This window comes from Pygoscelis adeliae, unplaced genomic scaffold, assembly GCF_000699105.1.
Source record: "Pygoscelis adeliae isolate BGI_AS28 unplaced genomic scaffold, ASM69910v1 Scaffold137, whole genome shotgun sequence".
In the NCBI taxonomy this organism is placed as follows: Eukaryota; Metazoa; Chordata; class Aves; order Sphenisciformes; family Spheniscidae; genus Pygoscelis; species Pygoscelis adeliae.
This window is the reverse complement of record NW_008825099.1, coordinates 572,821-594,115: the sequence shown is the minus strand read 5'-3', so window position 1 is coordinate 594,115 and position 21,295 is coordinate 572,821. Positions and strand designations below refer to the sequence as shown.

The 21,295-nt window shown below is 39.5% G+C and overlaps 1 protein-coding gene across 1 annotated transcript in view; it reads right to left on the bottom strand.

Moving 5' to 3' along the window:
* Positions 1–21,295, bottom strand: part of EHBP1 (EH domain binding protein 1) — a 236,180-nt gene that overhangs the window by 126,795 nt on the left and 88,090 nt on the right. The window contains exons 5-7 of the mRNA XM_009327110.1: positions 14,267–14,448; positions 9,427–9,566; positions 2,490–2,612 (exon numbers count right to left, since the gene is read on the bottom strand). Coding sequence (XP_009325385.1) covers positions 2,490–2,612; positions 9,427–9,566; positions 14,267–14,448 — 445 coding nt within the window. The remainder of the gene's footprint in view (positions 1–2,489; positions 2,613–9,426; positions 9,567–14,266; positions 14,449–21,295) is intronic.

The following is a 21,295-nucleotide window of genomic DNA, read 5'->3' as shown; positions in this document are numbered from 1 at the left end:
ATACATAGCAGATGCCTGCTGCTGCTGAAGACCAGAACTGTCTTAACTAATTTGTCTCAGCACCTTTTTTTCCTCCTCAACTTTCTGTGAAGGAAGAGGACTGGAGGAAAGACACATGTCAAGAAGGCCAAGCAAGGGAAGATGAACACAACCAGTGCCCATTATAGGGAGAAGACACCTCTGGAGTGGAAGAGCCAGCACTTCTCAGAGGTGTCTGAGGTGACTAGAAGAATTATTATTAGTGAAAAAACTAATCATAAAGTAACAGCTTTAAAAATACCACACCAGATGGTGTGTCTTTGTCTGACAGCCTGAAACACCTCAGATCTTCCACTTGGTTGAGTGCTCCAGGAAGACACACTCCTGTGACATGAACCTGACAGAAGCTCCATCCCTCCCAAATAAAAAACACCTTATGACACAGTAGGAAGAATCTAGTGACACCCTGTTTATCAAAATCACTGTCATGTTGTTGTACATTGACTGCTGGATGATGGCGACAATGTGTGGGAGGAATATTTGGTACACACACACCCAACAACTCAGCATTGCTACCCACAGCTGTATAGATGGGACTTCTTTGGGGACCCAACAGTCTGAGCCCCGAGACTGTCCAAGTACACAGAACAGACCCAGAGGAACAGAGTCCATGACTGTGACTGAAGATGGCAGTAAAGGCTAGATGCCACCAAAGGGACCAGAATTGACTGAAAAAACATGCCCCATATATATTAGGAGTCTTTTGGGAACATAAGCAGGCTGAAGCCTTGTATGCAGGCTGCTCAGAGGGAACCTGACATGAGGTGGCAAGCTAATCTGGCACTAAGAAACACCACCAGCTTATAACTCCCTGTCCCTGAGATGAGACGGAACCGATTCTTAGTCCCTATATTTTGTTGTCAGAAGACCTGCTGCTTTCTGCCAGTGCAGGTTCTCTCTGGAAAGGAAATAAAAGCTGGGTTTGGAAAACAGCAGTTTAGATAGGATGGGACTTGTACAGCATTCTCCAGGGAGAAAGGAGCTCTTCTTTCTAGAGCAGAGAAGGAAGAAAGGAATATAGGCTGAGTCTCTTAGAGCAAGTTGTGTATGGACAGCTAGATGGATGAGAATAGGTGTTTTATATCCCTGGTTATTGTGCCTCCTTCCGTGATCCTAAGGGAATTCACAGCCAAGAAACAGACAGGAAATGAAGCCAAAGATCCAGACAGCAGAACCTAATCCATATGTATTGGTATCTACAAAGCTGAAAGTTATCCTATAAAGTTATCAGCTCTAGAAACACCTGATAACTTTATAGGAGGAAGAAGGGGCCTGGGATAGTGGCTTTATGGCTTCGATGGCCAAATACTGAAGATAGTGCAGTGTCCCTGTTTGAGAAATACAAGCTGTGAGACTACACCACAGCCAAAGTATGACAGAACTTAGATCACCACCCACACTGGCCCCTGGGGACTCAGAAGGCAGAAAAGCCACGTTGTAAGTAAACATTCAGCTTGGCCAGAGAAAGAGAGTAACCATAGGTGGAAACTGCAGCTCAGAAATGCATCCCCACTAGACCTGGCATTAGAAATCCCATGGCTGTACCCTGGGCTGCTCCTGCTCGGTGTGGTTCTTTTCCACTGCCATTACAGAGTGGCTCCTAGGGTTTGGTCAAAGGTGGCAAATGCTCCTTGGTATTTTCTGTGGGAAGAAAAGTCTTGGAGCTTTGAATGGGAAAGGTTGAGTACAGCTTCAAACCAGGGAATTAACTATGGATTGGCATTTCAAGCAGCTGCAAACTGAGAAAGTCATACACCCTTTTTTTTGATGGCAGCAGATGGAAGCCTGCATATCTGGACATGAGGTTGAGGACAGCAGAGATCCCTGCTGTCTCGGTGCTACTTTCTGGCCTTATGGCCAAAGCCCTACCAGATTAAAAACTTACAGGGGTTGGTTGTATTTCTCACTCAAACACAACAAGAATGGGCATGTCAGTCTGGAAAGGGAATTAACACCTACCACGTGGTGCAACTTGCAATGCCAGAAGGCTTATCTGATGAAGCCATAACAGCAAAAAGAGAAGAATGAGAGAGATACAATTAAATTAGTATAATGAAGATTAGTGCTAACCAAGAACAGCTGTGATGCAGTGAAGATTGCAGCGAAGGAAGTTCCGATATAAACCAGCATCCACGTGGAACAGAGGCGCTTGACAGTATGTGTTGCTCATTTATACCACATGAAGTGAGTACTAGCAACACACCTGATAGGTCTAAAAGTCTCTGGTTCAACTCTTAGCTGGTAGTCCCCAGTGGCAAATACACATAAGGATGTGACTCAAAGGATAAATCCATTTTCCAGTGGCAACTGGATCACTGCTATTGCTACCTCAGTATTGCATGTAATAATTGTATTTAGTCAACATTTTTCATTTGTAGCCCTACCAAAAAAAAAAAAAAGTCATGTTTCATTAAGCATTTGCAATTAACGATGAATTATGTAACTATTACCTTCTACATCAGGGTCTCCGAATGGATTTAATTCTCCTGTGTCAGGATCACCAAAAGGGTTCGTACTAGAGTTGGCCAGGTCTTGCTCCTCTTCATCCAGAAAATTAAGCTTATTGATAAGCTCTAGAAAGAAGTTGGAATGTTGTTTTAATATAGATACAAACTGTTCATCGAACACATTACAAGCTGAAAAAAACTCCGTATCAACAGTCCCTTGAAACACTGCACCAGGGTATGGCACGAACTGCACAACTAAGCTAATGCACTTCAGTAGTACACCAACAAAGGAGAAAAAAAAAAGTGAAATGAATGAAACTTCTCTTCGCTGATCAGAACATTACATAACAGAAATGACTACTAAGAAAACCTTCTATTATCTTCATTAAATAAATGCTGCAGAACACCTAACAAGCTAAGTACAGCAAATTCTTTTTGGTTGTTCACCTACATGTTTAGGAATTTTTAAGTTCTGGATTTAACATGCACGTAAAATCAGAGAGGGGATGTTTTGTCAAGTTAGAGAGGTCAAGTACTATTGACTGCACAACTAATGTTTTAGGCTTGGGTCTGGGACTTTTTTTGTAATTTTTTTTTTCTTTCTTGTTCATTATCAGATGACAACGGAGCTGTAGAGGACAGAGGCTCTTTCTCTATCGTGTTGTTACCTGTTGGATGCACTACAAATTACTGAGAGTCATGCTGGGTGGAAGCATAGAGATAAAACTGACAGCTGAATACAAGCAGGAGTCAAAAGGTAACAGGTCACAGTAAATACAGACAATCAGAAACAGAAAGAAAGGAGGAAAGCTCATAGACCTTCAGAGGAACTGGCTGATTTAGCTGAAGGCATATTTGCTCGCTTTATGCAGTCATCTTGATCTTCATCTAAGCTGCTCAGAGCATTCAACTGGTTTACAATTTCTGTAAATAGAAGCCAGTCAAGACAAACGTAAGGCAAGGGCATTTAATGAAGCAAGTGGAACGAACACTGTTACTAGAGAGTGTGAGGGAGAGAGAGGGTAAAAGAGAAGACACAGAGGTAATTAAAAGAATACATTTAGAACAAGTCCTTACAATGATATACCTACAGCAAAGCACCTGTGTAGGTGCTTCAGTGATAATTTAACAACAAACCCAGTTAGCAGACATAAACAAAACCTTGCCAGATTCCTGGTGTCAGCAACAGTAATTAGTTTTATGAGGATGAGTACGCACATCAGTTCAAAACTTAGATGTACTAGATATAATTGAAAGACTTTTCCTGCTCATGAAGAAAACCTGAATTTTAAACTATTGTCAATCAACACGAAACAGCCCCAGAACAATTTACCTCCCTCCCAAACACTTAAGGCTACAGAAAACTCATACATACACAAGCATTTTATATAGTTTATTTATTTATACACACACACACTCTGGTTATTTAACATTTACAATCAGTCGCCATTAAATTCTGACCTATGACAAGTTGAATTTATCTAATAGTTCTAAAAGATATGATCAATATTGTGCTATGAGAATGCATACTGAACGTACATATTGGTTGAATTTGCCACTGTAATGCTGTGCAAGTAACACCTTACTGTTAGGTAAAACCCTATTTCACCTTCTATCCATAGCAGAGAGCTCTGAATTGCCATGAACTAATAATTTTTAAAATATATTAATGTTTAATTCTAGCCAAGATGCTGATGCCTCCATAATTCTGGAAGGAAAGAAAGAAACAAAAACCAACTAGGTCTTACTGGCTTCTGCCCCAAGGGGAAAAATTCCCCTCTGATCCCCCGTTAAAGCAGTCCTATCCACAGCATCTGACAAATGCAGTTTCTGTGGTAATGGGGATTGAGCCTGAGGCGTCTCTGAAAGACCTCAAGCATAGGTTTCTGTGGAGAGGGGACAGCCTTCCTCGTCCTTCCAGCTGACAAACAGGCAGGAGAAACCTGTGCAGGAGAGATGATCCTGCTTGTTGAATATCATTGCCCCTCTGACAGGTTTTTTCATCTCCTGTCTTTTCCCAATGAAATAAATGGATGATGTCTTCTGGTGTCACCAGTGAAGTTAAAGCTACGTAGATGCCTCTACTGCACACTTCTCATGCCAATCATTCTTGGATTTCCTTTACACTTCAATTTCTTGTGTACACAAGAAGTTACTTCTTTGTAACGCTTTTTAGTTTGCTGCTGTTTTGAACTTGACTTTTTCTCACATGGCTTTTGTTTGGGAAAGCAAATGTTTGTCACTGACTTACAACTCAACACTGAGTTACAAGGAGAAAGATATCAGACTGAGGTGAAAATTGAGTAGTATTGTGACCATCCCAAGTCATGTTGGTGCCCACAGCCACCCAGAACTTCCTAGCAGGGGCGACTCATGCTTTTTCACAGGGCAACACCTTCACCAGTTGACACACTGACACAACTCTTAATTTCATACCTTCACAGAGAGCACAAAGAACCTGAAGCCAAAAGCAGAGTCCAGAACCTGACAGGATTTCAGTCATATGGTTAAAAACTTCTTTTCCAAATTTAAACTGCTTTGCGAAGATATGCCAACCTGCAAATTACCAAGTGAAATGATCTATTCTGCCAATATCTATTGGACAAAATCTATGCTGACAATGACAAAGCCACAGCAGAATTCCTCTTATCCGCACCTCCTAACTGTTCTTGACCTTAAAGCAAAAATCTACTTAGATGGGATTACATTTATATCTATCTACAAAGAGTTAATTTCACCATCCTCACTCGCTTATTTTTAGCTCCAACAAACAAGACTATTGTCCTAAAAAGTAACACCAAAACTGTCCCAAAACTCTTAACTTTCTCAGTACAAAGTCATATATACACCTTAGAGATCTGAACAATATAATACTATGTGCTGGGAATTTTTAAGACTCAAGACATACTATGGAAAATACCTTGCTGTACTCAAAACAGAGCTGACCTTATAAAACACTAGTACCAATGAATTACTAGTTTAAAACAGGCTGAGATGCTGACATGATTTACAATTTATTATGCCAGCATGTGAAAAAAACCCAAAACAATTACAATTCAGTTTTCATTGTCAGAAAATAACGAATTTATTTATTAAAGTTCAGAGCTTTAAAAAGAGGGAATTCTTTGATGTGGTCTGAATCACCTGGTCCCATCTGCCAACCTAAACACCCGTATGCACTACAATGTTTCTCATTACAATATTAAATGGTTTATGTCATATTTTGGAGTGTGGAAATGGTAGGTTGGAGATTTATGTCCTATATTATCTTTTATAAATCTCATTATCTACGAACTTATATTAGCTTGTTCTACAAGTATGTCATATAAATCACTGGGGGTTTTTTAAATTCTTTTATCTTGCTCTTTTTTTTTTTTTTTTTTAAGCAGCTTGATGCTACTAACAAAGAAGATTAAAGGTATCAGAAGTTTACATGGGAGGTATGGTTTTGCAAATGGCAAGAAAGGGTTACACATATTGCTCTCCAGAAGCCTGCTCTTGAAATATACTGGGATTCAGACTCCTGCAATAGGTAGCGCATGGGCACGTTGCTGAGCCCATGTGGCACCCCAGGACAGTCACCGTGCTCCTGTGCAGATGGAGCAGGAGGCAACTATCAACTTCAGCATGAGGCGCTAAGTATCAATTAAAACATTAAGAGAAGCAATGCATTTATTACCACCCTAAGTTTGTGAGTTATGAGCCACATTTCTTCAAGTATGTTAGGATGCCTTGTCTTCAACTGAAGACTAAGGACAAGATAATTCTGAGAGGTTTAAATTCATCTATATTAATAGTGTAGAAGCAAAATATTTGAAACGTATTTCACAGCTACAAACTTCATTTTCAAGTTCACATAAAACAGAACAGTTAGGTGGAGATACAGCTTTTACACATGAAGAATTTAAACAATAAATATTGGGAAGGAAGCAGAAAAGTCTGAGACGTAGGGAGATTTTTTTTTTAAATGAAAGCGATGCTTTGAATGGAAAACATCTTTCAGTCTGATCTTAAGGTCAGTTGTATGGCAACAGCTCACATGTTGACCACACCAATTTCCACAGTGCTTTTGAGGTAGGTCAGTATTGCACCACTTACTTCACAGCTGAAGAAACAGAGGCACAGATACTTACCCAAAGTTAGGCAACACATCAAAGAAGAGAAACAGCATTTCCTAACTCACCGGCACCATCTAGAGCCCCATTCAGCAGGTCTCTTTTGCTCTCCTAGTGGTGGATATGTTTATTTATCTACAAAACTGTAACTCTGGGCCCAATAAAAAAAATTAATTAACTTTTGTATGTTGCAAAAAGGAACAGTGTCTGTGATAAAGGTAGCAGCTCCTATAGCTGTGGCTTGAGAATGACAACGTTTCAGTCACCAAGTCATCCAACGTTTCTGTGAGAAGACCTTGAGCCAAAAGTAAGATAATAATCCCTTCTGCTTTACTACCTGCACTTCACTTTTTCAAGGCTCGCTTACAAACATTAACCATGTAATACTCCCATTGTTCCTGTGAAGTAGTTATAGCCAGTATCCCCATTTTACAGTTGGGAAAACAGGCGCACGGAGGCAAAGTGATCTGCCGCAGGGGACTCTGAGTCAGTGAAGGCATTCCAGCTCGCTCAGCTGCCAACACCCTAACACGGCAACATGAGAAAATGTTGGGAGCAGCAAGCTTTCAAAAGGGTTATGTAACTTCCTCAATTAACTTCATGGGATTCTGTGAACACAATTATTTTTGAAAGAAATTTTACAAAGAGTACTTCATTACAGCAGTTTTGTTCCATTTCCTTCTTTCTATATGTCTTATTTTTCTACAATTATTCCTACCTCTTTCTCCCTTGGTTCCTCAGCTCTTCTCCTTGTGTTTTATTAGTTTTTCCCATTCATTATATTTATTACAGGAGTCACTCCAACTGCCAATGAAATCAGTCTTGAACACATGTTGAAATAGATGCTTTACACTTTATTTATTCATGTTTACTTACTGCCCTATGTTTTATGTTCTCCCATTTGCTTGGAAAACTATGTGCACTCATTCTCCTTTAACATCCCTCTCACCCCCCTCGTTGTCTAACGTGGAAAAAGTTAGCCAGGCTAACGAAGCAACTCAGCTGCTGTAGCCAACACAAGAAGAAAAACTCCAAGGCTGACCTTTCCCCCCTCAGGTTCCCTTAATGATGCATCTACCAAAAACCCAACCCTCCCATTTTGTATCATTAGAAAACAGTATCAGAACAGGCTGAACCATGAGCAGATATAGTGTAGAAGTATTTATTGCTTCTGCCTTTCAAGTAGGTATAGTAATGTTTGCTTAGAACAGATAATTTTGGCCTTTACAACAACAGATGGAAAAGCTGAAATGCCTTTAAAAGAACTCGAGCTAGGACCTTGTGTTGCACATCAGACAGCTCACCCTTCCCCATCTATCTCCAGGGATGTTCACTACATAGCCAAAGGATAGTGGACAGACTAGACTAATCTACATCAGCGTTTTGCTTGTTCAGGAATTGTTTGTTGGCTTGTTTAGATGCTGAATGCTGCAAAATCCATGAAGTTGAGGAGCAAGATCTGCTGCTTTTCAACTATTGTCCTGCACATGGGTTTTCCGTAGCAGTCCTCAGTGCAGTATCTAGGCATGTCTTAATAAAACACATCTGCACAATAGTTTATATAGACTTTATATAGCCTCTCCTTTATGTGCCCTTGTCTTCTCTGTGATTATTGGATGGGCTGGTGAATATGTCAGGTTTTCTTTGGTGTTCTGACACGCACCTGAATTATTCTGGTTACACTGGTAAAGGAGAGGAAGACCTTGCCGAATTATCTCAGTGTGACCAGACTAGTATTTCTCCACTCCCCGACCAAGAATACATTATCTCAAATGTCTCTCAAATATTTCATTCTGGACTTTCCAATCTGGTCTGTGCTAGACACATACAGCGTAAGTAGAGATTTGGTCAGGGTACAAAATGTTTAGCTGAGTATGTAAAGCATGAAAACATATTTGCATCCTTTCACAACACTAAATATGACTAAGTAATAACTGCTTCAGGCTGAACCTTCTGATTGCAGCAAAAACTCAAAAAGATGTAACTAGTATTTCGTAACACCAAACCAACGTTCCTTAGGATTTTCAAGAACAGATTTGACAATTCACTTCTCTGCTTGGGATGCTCTTCCTCACCTTAGAGAAGGATCCCATTATTTCAAGAGACATTTTTAAAGAGCACTGGCAGGCTTGAAGGCTGGCACCAGAAGTTCATTTGTCTTTTCCTGATTCATTACACTAAGAGTTCCTACAGAACTCATCTGGAGCAGTACTACATAATGATCTCCACCAACAATTTAACATCACATCCTGAGCTGACTTGCATTGATTAGTTCAGCTATCCTGTACACACTAAGCATTTTCATCAGTAAGCAATTCAAATGTAGTTATACTATCACTTCAAACAACCTTACTATCAAATTCTGTTAAACTCCTTTAACAGACTCCTGATTTCATTTCCACACGACACCCCCACCCAAAAGTCAGAAGTACGCTGCCTGGAATTACCATGTTATTGAGCAGAACCTCAGCACCTACCCACGGCACAGCTAATTTTGCAGTTATTCTCACAAACTGTCTTCATTATTTCACTTCAGCTCATCCTCTTGCCTTCTTGCTCACTGACCTTCTCCCTCCATCCTTTTACTCCTCTGTTCACACTGGTTCTTTGCTTCCCTAAAACGCTACCTACTTAGTGATTCTCTCCTAAAAACAGGACACGGACACACACACACACAAATCAATGCTCTTAAATTCACAAATATTTTGTTTTGGTTTGGATTGTTTAATATTAAATACAAATATAACATAAGGATAAAATCCACGGCACACAGCTGGCAATTAGCAAAGGGATCTACATTTTACCATCCATGTGGCAAAACCAACCTGTAATTTTTGCAGCCTTTTCCTCTTGATTCACTCTGTTTTCTTCATCTTCTTCATTGTCTTCCTCAAAATCATCTAGATTTCCAATATCAGCTTGTTTCATACTCATCAAACTAGCCAGGCTTTGCATGTCTTCATCCCTAAATAACAAATTTCAAACCAGGCATTAAAATGCAGTCTGTTAATACTACCTCTGATACTGCTGCATTATTAAAATTCCTTTAAATATTTTTATGCTTTCTTTTCTTCAGGAAGGTCTCTGATCTCAGATCTGATCTTGCATATAGTGAAAGAACAAAATGAATACACTTATGTATATTAATTTCTGAAGGGAAAGTTTTCTGTTAACAAAATTCTAAACAGTAAAAACAGTCCTGCCTTGCATTAAGAGTCAATTTAATGACTGCTTCTCAAAATTTTAAACCAGCCCAGAAATGCTAGTAAACACTTATCTGGTCTCCTTTGGTTGAAGTGAAAATGCTCGGTCAGACCTACTGTCCATATGCTGCATGTGACACCTATCACTACATCATTCAGAACTCCTGACACTGTTACAGAAATTAAAATCCCTTTTCTAAATATCTGAATTCATTGACAAGATAACATATAATTGACAAGATTACATATCAATGGCCAATTTCAATTCTTATTTGACTATCTCATATATATATGTTTCACATAACTGTACCTTTCATATCAAAGATATGTTTGATTAAAAGATGACAGCAGGCAAAGATTCAGAGAAATGGATGTTCTACATTTGTTTCATAAAAAACCCAAGATTTTTGAAGTACATGATGTCATTCTTGAAGCAACAGCAGTCTTATCTCTTCTCTTTTAAAACCATTTCAATAGGTTTATTGAGATGATTAATCAATTTTTTTTTAGCTCCTTACAGTAAGACAGACTGGGGATCGCCTGGCTAGGGAGCACCTCTGCTGAAAACAGTCTGAGGATCTTGGTGGAGAGCAAGCTCTAGGAGAGCCAGCACCGTGCCCTGGCAGCCAAAGGAGGCAAACAGCATCCTGAGACACATTAAAATGGGACCACAAGCAGTAGACTGAGGGAAGTCATGACCCCCATTTACTTGGCGTTCGTTGGACTGCATCTAGGGTACTTCCTCCAGTGTTGAGTCCCACAGTACAGGAAAAGGTGTTGATAAACTGGAGCAAGGTCAGCAGAGGGCCACTGAGATGGTTGGGGGCTGGAGCACTTGCCCTATGAAGAGAGGCTGAGGGAAATGGACTGGTTGAGCCTGGAGAAGAAATGGCTTTGGAAGGACCTAGCAGCAGCCTTGCCAGCACCTATGAGGATGTTGCTGAGAAGACAGTGGTGCAAGGCAGGAGAATGACAGACAGTGAACGTAGATTGAAACCAGAGCAGTTCTGATCTGATGTGAGAAAAAAGTTGGAACAGTCATCAACAAGCAGTGGGATGAGCTGCCCAGAGAGGTTGTGCACTCTCCATTCTTGGAGGTTTTCAAGCCCCAGTGGGATAAAGTCCAGAGCAAACTGGTCTGATCACACAGCTGACTGCTTTAAGCAGGAGGCTGGACTAGCTACCTCTACAGGTCCCTTCCAACCTGAATTATTCTATCTTCTTTGAAGTTGATCATGACAAAACCAGATGCACAGATTTTGTCCCTTAAAATGCCAAGAAAACTGTATAAATTATTTTAAAGGTATCACTTATAGGAATAAAAATTACATACTAATCATGCCTCAAATCTGCACAGAAACACAGAGGCGCTTAAAACATGGGATTAAACTCAGTGATTTAACATGTTGTTAAAATCAGAAGTTGTTTGGGGCAATCATTTGCTAATCTCTGCGTTCAAAGTAATCAGCACTACAGAACCCGCAGTTACAAAGGACAACTAAGTACTTCTGTAACATAAAAAGTATTAATCATAGAATCATAGAATAGTTTGAGTTGGAAGGGACCTCTAAAGGTCATCTAGTCCAACCCCCCTGCCATGGGCAGGGACATCTTCAACTAGATCAGGTTGCTCAGAGCCCCGTCCAACCTGACCTTGAATGTTTCCAGGGATGGGGCATTCACCACCTCTCTGGGCAACCTGTACCAGTGTTTCACCACCCTCAGCGTAAAAAATTTCTTCTTTGTATCTAGTCTAAATCTACCCCCCTTTAGTTTAAAGCCATTCCCCCTTGTCCTGTTGCAACAGGACCTGCTAAAAAGTTTGCTGCCATCTTTTTTATAAGCCCCCTTTAAGTACTGATAGGCTGCAATAAGGCTCCCCGAAGCCTTCTCTTCTCCAGGCTGAACAATCCCAACTCAATCAGCCTTTCTTCATAGGAGAGGTGTTCCATCCCCCTGATCATTTTTGTGACCCTCTCCAACATAATAATAAATACAAAATTAGTAACTATCAAGAAGTCAGAAAGACCTTTCCATTCATGCAGAATTCTCAAGGTTTCATCTTCCTGTTTTCATAACCAATAGGTTAAATCAACTCTTTAAGCACAGCGGAGAAAACGTAGCACCCTATAGCGGCATTGATGGGCAGGCTCTTTTATGCGCTGAAGACAAAAAACTGGGAGCACTTAGCACTCAGATCTCATACATCACTTGTTCATGTAGAGTTTAGAAATAAAAAGGTCTCCAAAGTACTACTTATTTTTACTGTCCTTTCTGTATTCAACAGGCTGCAGGATTTTCTTTATAAAGTGCATAAAATAAAATTAAAAGTGAATCTCACTGTACGGAACTACTACAGTTTGTAAGAGATATAAATAAACCTTGGCCTAGCTACCTTTCTTTGCATGTTCATGGATGTGACACCTGAATTCTCTCTTTTATTTAGACTAGTAGAGGACAGTCTCTATTTACACATACTGGAAACCAATGCTTTCACAAACAGCAGCTTATTTTTTTTCAGGTCTCTGGTTCAATGCAATGTTAAAGCCCTGTTGTTAACTTACAGTCTACCTGACTTACAGTCTTCAGTTTGAAACCTATCAACTTCAATGGGAAGAAGGTATATGCGATCCTAAATGGATCAGGTTTTACAAATTATGGCCTCAAAAAGCACTAAGAGCCTAGTATAGCTACTTACTGTACAGTTCGTGGATGCTGGTTGTTCCAAAAAAATTAAAAAGTTATCAGATACTGACTTTTTCATTCGCGTTTTCAGCTGCAATACCGTGTTAAAACACAGCTAAATACTTCAAAATATCATTCTTATATGGTAGGTCAAAATGTGGTTCACAACACGTTAATCACAGAAGGGAAAAAGTAATAGTAATTATCTGTGGCTTTCAAAGCATGCCGACAAAAAGCCTTTTTGTGTCAAAATGTATGCCTTAACATGGCCATCTGGAAAGCTGTCCATGCAACAGTTTTGGGGCACTTGTATTGCAGTGGCAATGTCTACAAGTGCATTCAGAATACTGAAAGCTAGAAGTAAACTGTTAGCCTTTTTGGGGGAAAAGAAATTTAAAAAGAGGTAAAAGACCCACTAGAGCACTAGTTTCCCCATCTACCCCTTTTTGTTCTGCCATTTGTATCAGAAATAGTGTGGCCAGCATGACTAGGGAAGTGATTGTCCCTCTCTGCACTCAGCACTGGTGAGGCCACACCTCAAATACTGTGTTCAGTTCTGGGCCCCTCACTACATTGAGGTGTTGGAGCGTGTCCAGAGAAGGGCAATGAGGCTGGTGAAGGGTCTGGAGAACAAGTCTTATGAGGAGCGGCTGAGGGAGCTGGGGTTGTTTAGCCTGGAGAAGAGGAGGCTCAGGGGAGACTTTATTGCTCTCTACAACTATCTGAAAGGAGGTTGTAGCGAGGTGGGTATCCATCTCTTCTCCCAAGTAACAAGCGATAGTACAAAAGGAAACGGCCTCAAGTTGCAATCCTAATAGATTGGATATTAGGAAAAATTTCTTCACCGAAAGGGTTGTCAAACATTGGAACAGGCTGCCCAGGGAAGTGGTTGAGTCACCATCCCTGGAGGTAGTTAAAAGACGTGTAGATGTGGCACTTAGGGACAAGGTTTAGTGGTGGACTTGGCAGTGTTAGGTTTACAGTTGAACTCGACGATCTCAAAGGTCTTTTCCAACCTAAATGATTCTGTAATTCTATGTATGATTCTCACATTCCCATATTCTAGAGACAGAAAGGAAAAGCAAAGCAGTATGGGTGACAAACGATCCATCCTCCAGCCACAAGAAGTTGTCAACATCTGACATCTTGAATCTGACAGAAATAGCAGGAGAGGTTATAGGATCTGCAAAAATAATCTGTATCCTCTGCCCTCCAAAGGCTGTTGAAATAAGGAACAGAACCAGGTGAGTGAGTAGGGACAGTGGTAATCAGTGCTCAACCAACCTCTTTTCACAGGATGTTCTTGTGTTCAACCCAAAATCTTACTTCTGACTCCACCCTCTCTCACCTTACAACTGTCTTTGTCCTTCTTTCATTCTTTGTGAAAGATAAATAGATGAAATAGAAATAAATTCTCCTTCCCACATTTCCCTTGCAGTCTGCTAAGGGTATTGTTGGATGAACATACACATACACATGCACACAAACGTACACTCCTGCTGCTTTCAAACCTGTAGATATTTTTAAGCTGCTGTTATTTAAAATGTCTGTAACGGTAGAGGACAAGACATTTGTCTCTGAAGAACACAAGACTAAAATCAGAGTAAGAAACGACTTTTACTCAGCTAAGAAATTAAGTATGGCAGGAATGATAGGTATGCTGAAGGATACTCTCAAGTTCTGCCACTCTATACAGAAAGAGCTCTTTATCCAAAGAATTCTGTGAAAAGCCAACACAAAGCAGGCTATCTGGTTAAAAAAAACAACCAAAACTTACGTGGCTTTTCCTTCCCTCAGGAAAATACAAGATAAAGAGAACTGTAGGGTGGCAGATACCACTTTCTTAGACAAAGGCTTGAATTTTAACTTGACATCTGTCTGTGTAGGCATGGGGCTTGCATATTGCTTCATGTTGATGCTGCTGGTGGCAAGCGCTTTTCTGCGTCCAGAAGGAGATTCCTGAAAGCAAAGGAAAAACAAAACTAACGTAAAAGGTGCTGTTACACTAAAACCTGCGTGTGCATAAAACAAAAAATACACTTATTAAATCTGCATCATTCTTTTTTCAAGTAGACAGGCAGCAGGGATTGCTATGGTCCTTTCTAAAGACAGAAACCCATTTCTTAAACTAGGTCAGCCACTAATGGTGGCCCTTTGAACACTTGCTTAGTGCAATGGAAAAAAATAGGTTATGCATTGTGATTAGTGGTCTTCCATAAGAGATCCTAGGTCTTTAAGGGCTTGAGCTTGTAGTAGCATGCACAGCACACATCCATTTAAGCAAGTGTGAATATCTCTCTATTCCTTCTGATAGCAATCTGGACCAGTTTTGTCCAAACTTGGATAGTCCTGGACTAGGACTTCCAACCTATGGAAGACATGGGATTCAATTATGCATATATTTCTTTACATTAACAGTATGAGGCCATCAAGTTAATATGTTGAACTGCTATCTATGTTCAATGCTCAAATACAATGCCTGAATATTTTTCAAAGCAATGGTACTTCTCACTAGTGTTATACTATTAAGAGTGACAGGTTTCTGAAATTAAGTTGATAATGCTTCCAAAAGTATTGTTAAAAATTTTGCAAGGGAAAAAAAAATGAAAAGCAAGAAGAGAGAAAGATAAAAGCCTAAGTTGTATTTCAAGATAAAGGTGTTGCTCACAGTTTAACAATTCAGACAAATTAATCTAAAATGCATCTAAGAATCTACTCTCCTATTCCATCTAATATCAGTATCAGCAGCAAAGGAACGATTATATGTAATAAAGCTCCAGTAGCAAAAATAAAACAAAAAAGCCCTGCTGTTAACTCTTTTGAAAAATATTCTCAGAATAAGACATTTTACTGCAGCTGACAATTTGTGTTGAATAAAGTATACTAATTCAATCAAAACATTCAAGCATCCTTTTTCAAAGTACTTGACATTTCCGCCCAGTAGAATAAGTCAGAATGTAATATGTCATCCCCTAAGAATACCTTGTTTAAAAAACTAGCCTTATCTGTCAGATTATGCACTGCAATATTATACAGAACTATTAGTGCATGTAGATACCTTATGAATGAATTTCAAAAATGCATCGAACACTTGAAAAGGATTTAGGCCCTCTCAGAAGAAATACTTAAGAATATGCAAATACTCTCAACTGAATCAAGTTGAACAGATGAGACTATCACAAACAATACAAGTGCTCTTTCTCCAGCCACGACTGTCAATCAAAGAGCGAGATTAAGGTCCAAGGTTCTGACAATGTGTAAAATGGAAAGTATGATCAGGGAGTTTCAATTATTACACAGATATGAACAACAATAATCTGTTATTGTACCGTACCTTTAGAATAACTAAACATTACAACTCATTGTAGTGAATGCAAGATTTACTGCGGCACCTGTTCAGAAAGCAACGGGAGAGACATGGCACTTCTTTGCGTGTTCTCCAGGCAAATGTAGGGAAGCAGCTTGCATCTTAACAGCAACTTGTTTCATAAAGCTAAATTTTCAATATTCACATTATGGTGTGAAAATGGTGGTCAAGGTGAATAGAAAGGAAGTTTGCTTAAACCTCTTCTAGTTAACTTTTTTTAAGTATCTTTAGAAAAAATTGGCATCTATAATGTGGTGTGCAAATATTTATGCAACTGGCATGGTAAAAATTACTTGCCAATTCTGGTGCATGTATGTGCTTTTCTGCCAAACAGAAAAGGAGCAACCAGGAATTACAAAGTAACTTGGAGCCACATGGAGAAGACAAGCGGCAACGGGTACAAGTTGCACCGGGAGAAGATTCATGTCAGTATAAGAAAGAAATTTTTTACAGCGAGAACAATCAATCACTGGAACAACCCCCCCAGGGATGTGGTAGTCCCCACTGCAGGAGGTTTTCAAGATGCGACTGGACAGGGTGCTAGGGCTCCCTTTCCCACAAAAGGTTGGACCAGATGAGCTTTCCAGGTCCCTTCCAGCCTGGGCTGTTTGATGGTTCTACAATCCTAACTTGAATATGCCCTCACCTGCAGTCAGGCCAAAGGAAAACATTCCACCCATAGGCTATAATGACTAGGAAATATTTGTCACACTTTGGACTTGACCCTTATTTGAATCGGTTGGGATAAGCTTATGCTTGCAGACAAAAACCAATTATGCCCTAGCTGGTTTTAAAATCTGTATTATGGTATCAGTGTTATTCTTACTGAAATGATAGTTAGCAATGTAACTCGAATATGTGGAAAGACTCTTCATTTGTTCACCATTTCCAAATTATGCAATTAGGTTTTCCTTTAAAAAAAAAAAAGTCAGGTTTTTTTTTTTTTAATTTCCTTTTTAAAGAAGATGCATGTCTCTTGTCATGTCCTCACTCCCCTTCATCAATGAAAACACCCAAAAAAAGATCAGGTGTATATACACCCAGTGAGAAACATGTAGGGAACAAATGACGAACATGGGTACTTGCTTTCAGCCTTCTGGATGAACTTCTGATTAGCCATACCATGCCTGTATTCTGATGTATTCTTCGCAGTTTGACTATGAAAATCACCTCCCAGCAGCTGTAAACATCCCCAATTTATCAAAGACCTAGATTATTTCCTTGTGTAGCTACTAACGCCTTCTCAGTGCTGGCTCACCTGTTACACCCCATGCTACGAAAGTAACACACAGACCTCCCACGAGGTCCCTGCGAGGTATCATAGGGAACACAAATACGCTTCAGTGACTCCAAGAAGCAGAAGGTGTATTTGGGGGCAGAGCCACTTTCTCTTGTTACAAACACACCATCTTATCTGATATCATAACTGAGATGCATGTTGTCTTTATCAAGGTGATTTTACTAAAAAAGTCAAAGCAAACAAGCAAAGCCAACCCAATGGTGAATCTGAAGTGAAGAGAAAGGACAGAGCATTAAACTTGCAAGCATCCAAAAGCTGGACGTGGACATCAAGGCAGGTGAATTTTGGAATGATGTGGAATTACATTTTCATTTAATATCTATTTATTGTATAAATTATCATCTTGCCATTTGTGGCTTCAGATTATCTGGATCGGAGAGTGAATAAGAGACCTGACTCAGGAAGAGGTGAAGTTCTCCCAGTGAAGATCATCATCAGCAATTCCTTGTGAAATCTGCTGGGGTTAGCTGGTGTAGAAGAGGAGGGAGACAAGAGTGCAGGCAGCTGTGTGCCTGTACAAAGGGGAGAAGCCAGCCATGTGCAAGAAGATTCTCTTAGCACTAAATATCCTGAGGTGCTGTGAAGAATAAGACATACTTGGCAATCAAGTTCAGTCTTCCTGAGAAACGAATTCATTTAATCACCTTTTTGTGGGCCAAAGACAGAAGTTGACTTTTCAGGTTCCAATTGCCCATAAAAATCCAACATTTGTAAATTTATCATGTTAAAAAAAAGGAAAAAAAAGAAAAAAACCCAAACAAAAATAGACAGTCTCTGCTCTTTCAAGTTTTATTTTCCTTAACATGCGAGTTTAAGTACATCCTCCTACTCTCCCAGAAAACTGTGTTAGAAGTGTTGCAATGTTTTCTCCTTTTAAGCTTTATAGGTTTGGCCTTACATGGTTTTAGCTATGCAAGTAGAGTGGGAGAAACTTCTTTTTTGCCCCTGAAAAGGATATTCTCAAGGTGCTTAGGTCCATGACTGATTTCACAATGGATTATGTTTTCTACTCTGACACACAACCAACTTTTAAAAAATTGTTTTTAAATGTGAGAACATGCTAATAACCACTTCTTACAAAGCTTGTAACATTTTCCTCAAAAAAAGCCTACATGCTTCGTGTAATACAATCTGAGTTATCCCAGAACCACAGAGAAATTTTTGTGCAGAAGAATAAATAATTTTTAATCAGCAGAGACAAAATAATCCAAGAGAAATACCTATGAGTAGGGTATACAGGAACAGCTTCAGCAGTAGGCTGGAATGAGTTATTTCAAACAGAAGCGCACTTTGGTAAGATACTAAATATGTAACATCTGTTTAATAGTAAAAGTCTGATCTGCTGTTACTTGTGTCTCATATGAACACATGGAGTTTTGTGGAAAGTAAAGCAGGAATCCCAAAGCAAATGTTTTAATTGCTCAACTTTTCTCATTTTAACTATATAATCAAAGTTTAAAATGTGTAAGGCTCAAATATCCCTCCAGGTGTTTTACATACATGTGACTGCCAGAGTTGCCACATCACGTTTTGTGAAAGGGTGCATGGAAAAGTCAATTTTGAAATCACAAGAGGGAAACGATCTGCGTGATAATAAAGAGACATGACGAAATACTCTACAACACTTAACTATCAAGATGGAGTTAATTCTGTAGAAAAACAGTAATTTGGAAACTCTTTACTTTTTAGGAAAGGCAATGCATTATGCAAACAAAATCAACTATGATATTTCGAATATCACAGAAAGACAAGACAATAACCTACAATACTGGTAAAATACAAATACCTCTAGGTTATCTTCCAGCTCAAACATACTACCATGTTTGAGAATGGGCACTGTTTGGTTCATAAGATAATATGTGGAATACTGGTTAACAATCTTTTTTTGTTGTTTCATGTTTGCTACTGTATAGTTCTAGCAAGAGAAGCAGCATACCGGAAAAAAAGGAATTCTTTTAGAAATCACCAATAAATTATTAAAAAAGAACTAGTTGGTATGTTAGCAGAAACTACTGAAGCCTATCTTCATGCATAACAGAATAATGGCCGTGCTGGGTCGACCAAAGGCTCTGAGAAACCTGTACATTATTTACAAAGTATATTGTTTACAAAGTGATCATTATAACTTAACTTAAAGAAGAGCCTCCCTGTAAAAGGCGGGTAGATGAGGCGCTTAGGGACATGGTTTAGTGGGCATGGTGTTGTTGGGTTGATGGTTGGACTCGATGATCTTGGAGGTCTCTTCCAACCTTTAATGATTCTATGATTCTATGATTCTATGATTCTAAGAGTAAAAACCACACATAAACATATAGCAATACTTCTCCAGAATACTCTCCTGTGTTGGGGAATTTCTGCTTTTGTTTTCTACACTTTTGTGCCTTTCTCTCGCAAGCAGCTCCATCCCCCTTGACACACTCCTCCTACTATTCCCCTTGGTCCCTGAAATGCCTCTAACATACACCATATTTTGGGTGAAATAACCCTATCTGTGCACTACATCAAACTGTATCAGCTGTTCACAGCTGGGGAAGCAGCAGGATGCGGTGTGTGCCTGGCTCTGCACTACACCGACTGGCTGGTTGATACTCGTGTATCCTGGTACTTTAGGAAATCTGGCAAAATATAAAAAACTTGGAATTTAAAAAAAAAAAAAAGAGCTCAAAGCTAGCAAAATAAAAATGGATATAGAAAATAAAGAGACTTCCTAATAACCTGGAGTACTTTGATTTCTGAATTCAAACAAAGAAATATGCAGAGCAAACAATACTATGTAAATCAATAGAAGTTGCATTCCTTTTTAGTATAGAAGAGTATTAGTGGTAATGAATTTAGGTAGTTCCCAATTTCTAAGCACACTGCATGTGTTTGTACAGACTTTAAAAACATTGTCATCTCAGATACTAGCAAAGGTGCAATTTGCTGGTGCCTTTACTGATGTGGCTGTTTCTAACCAACTTTTGGCCTTTAATGTAGCATCAGGACACATGATTTAGGAGCTAGTGGGGATATGTGAATGCAACATGCAAGTGAACTGGAACCTACCCCAAAGAGAGACAAAATCCTGCTCTTTTTCAAGTTAATCAGAAGCCACATAGCTGCAAGTAGTGCAGAGTCAGGCTGGGATGAGCTCTCACTGCATGGGAGCACCTTGCACTCAGCTCTGTCAAAGCCAGAAGACCTATAGTACATACACAGACATAGATTGCAAACAGGGATTTAAATACCTATGGATGGGTTTTCAAGGAGCAGTCCCCAACGCTATCCCTCTACAGCATTTTAAGTTACTTCCACAAGCCCTCAAACTACCATCATATTACAATTTTGGGGGGAGAGAAGGGAAAAATTAACACTGGCCAAACAGCAGTCAGTTCAAACGAAACCAATGAAGCTTGATTTACTGTCACAGCTACAGAACCAGACTCGCTTATCACACAAATTTCTGTCTTTTCAATACTGCAACCATGCATCATTCTCTTCCACAATATTCATGACTCTGAGTGGTGTCAGACATCCCAAAAGTTACTATATAGTAAGTGCTATCCTTACATAAAGATCTGCCTAATGTAAAGGATCCACATATCCTGATCTCTTTCTACAAAGAGAATATGAAGCAACGCTATGATGCACTAGCCTTTTCTAGGAATCATCCCCATCTTTCCCTGCTAAAGCAGACCTTTCACAGCAAATAGGACTAAAATACTCTGACAAAGGAATTAAGACCAAGTAATCTGTGCCACACAAGCAAAACAAACAGCCCATTTTTACTTGGAAGATGATGATCACAGATGACAGACAGTCATGTCACACTATCAAACAGTGCCCAATTCTCTTCTGAATGAAGCAAGTCAAAAGATTAACACCTCTATATGAAAGGTTTGAACTCAGACTCGTAGTTTAAAAGGAGACCCAAATAATGCAATAATGCAAATTTCATGCAGCCTTCTTTCCTCAAAAATGTACTTTTAGTGACCTTGTGTCCTGTAATTACCAACTGCCTGGTAAGTCTTCTTTAAGGTTAATATAAGAAGTACAAATAAGTAAGAAACAGCTTTGTATTTTCTGTTAAACTGGCTTCACATTTCTAGAGTTACACAGAATCAAAATATTGACCAGGTTTTGTTCACAGGGTATGTTCC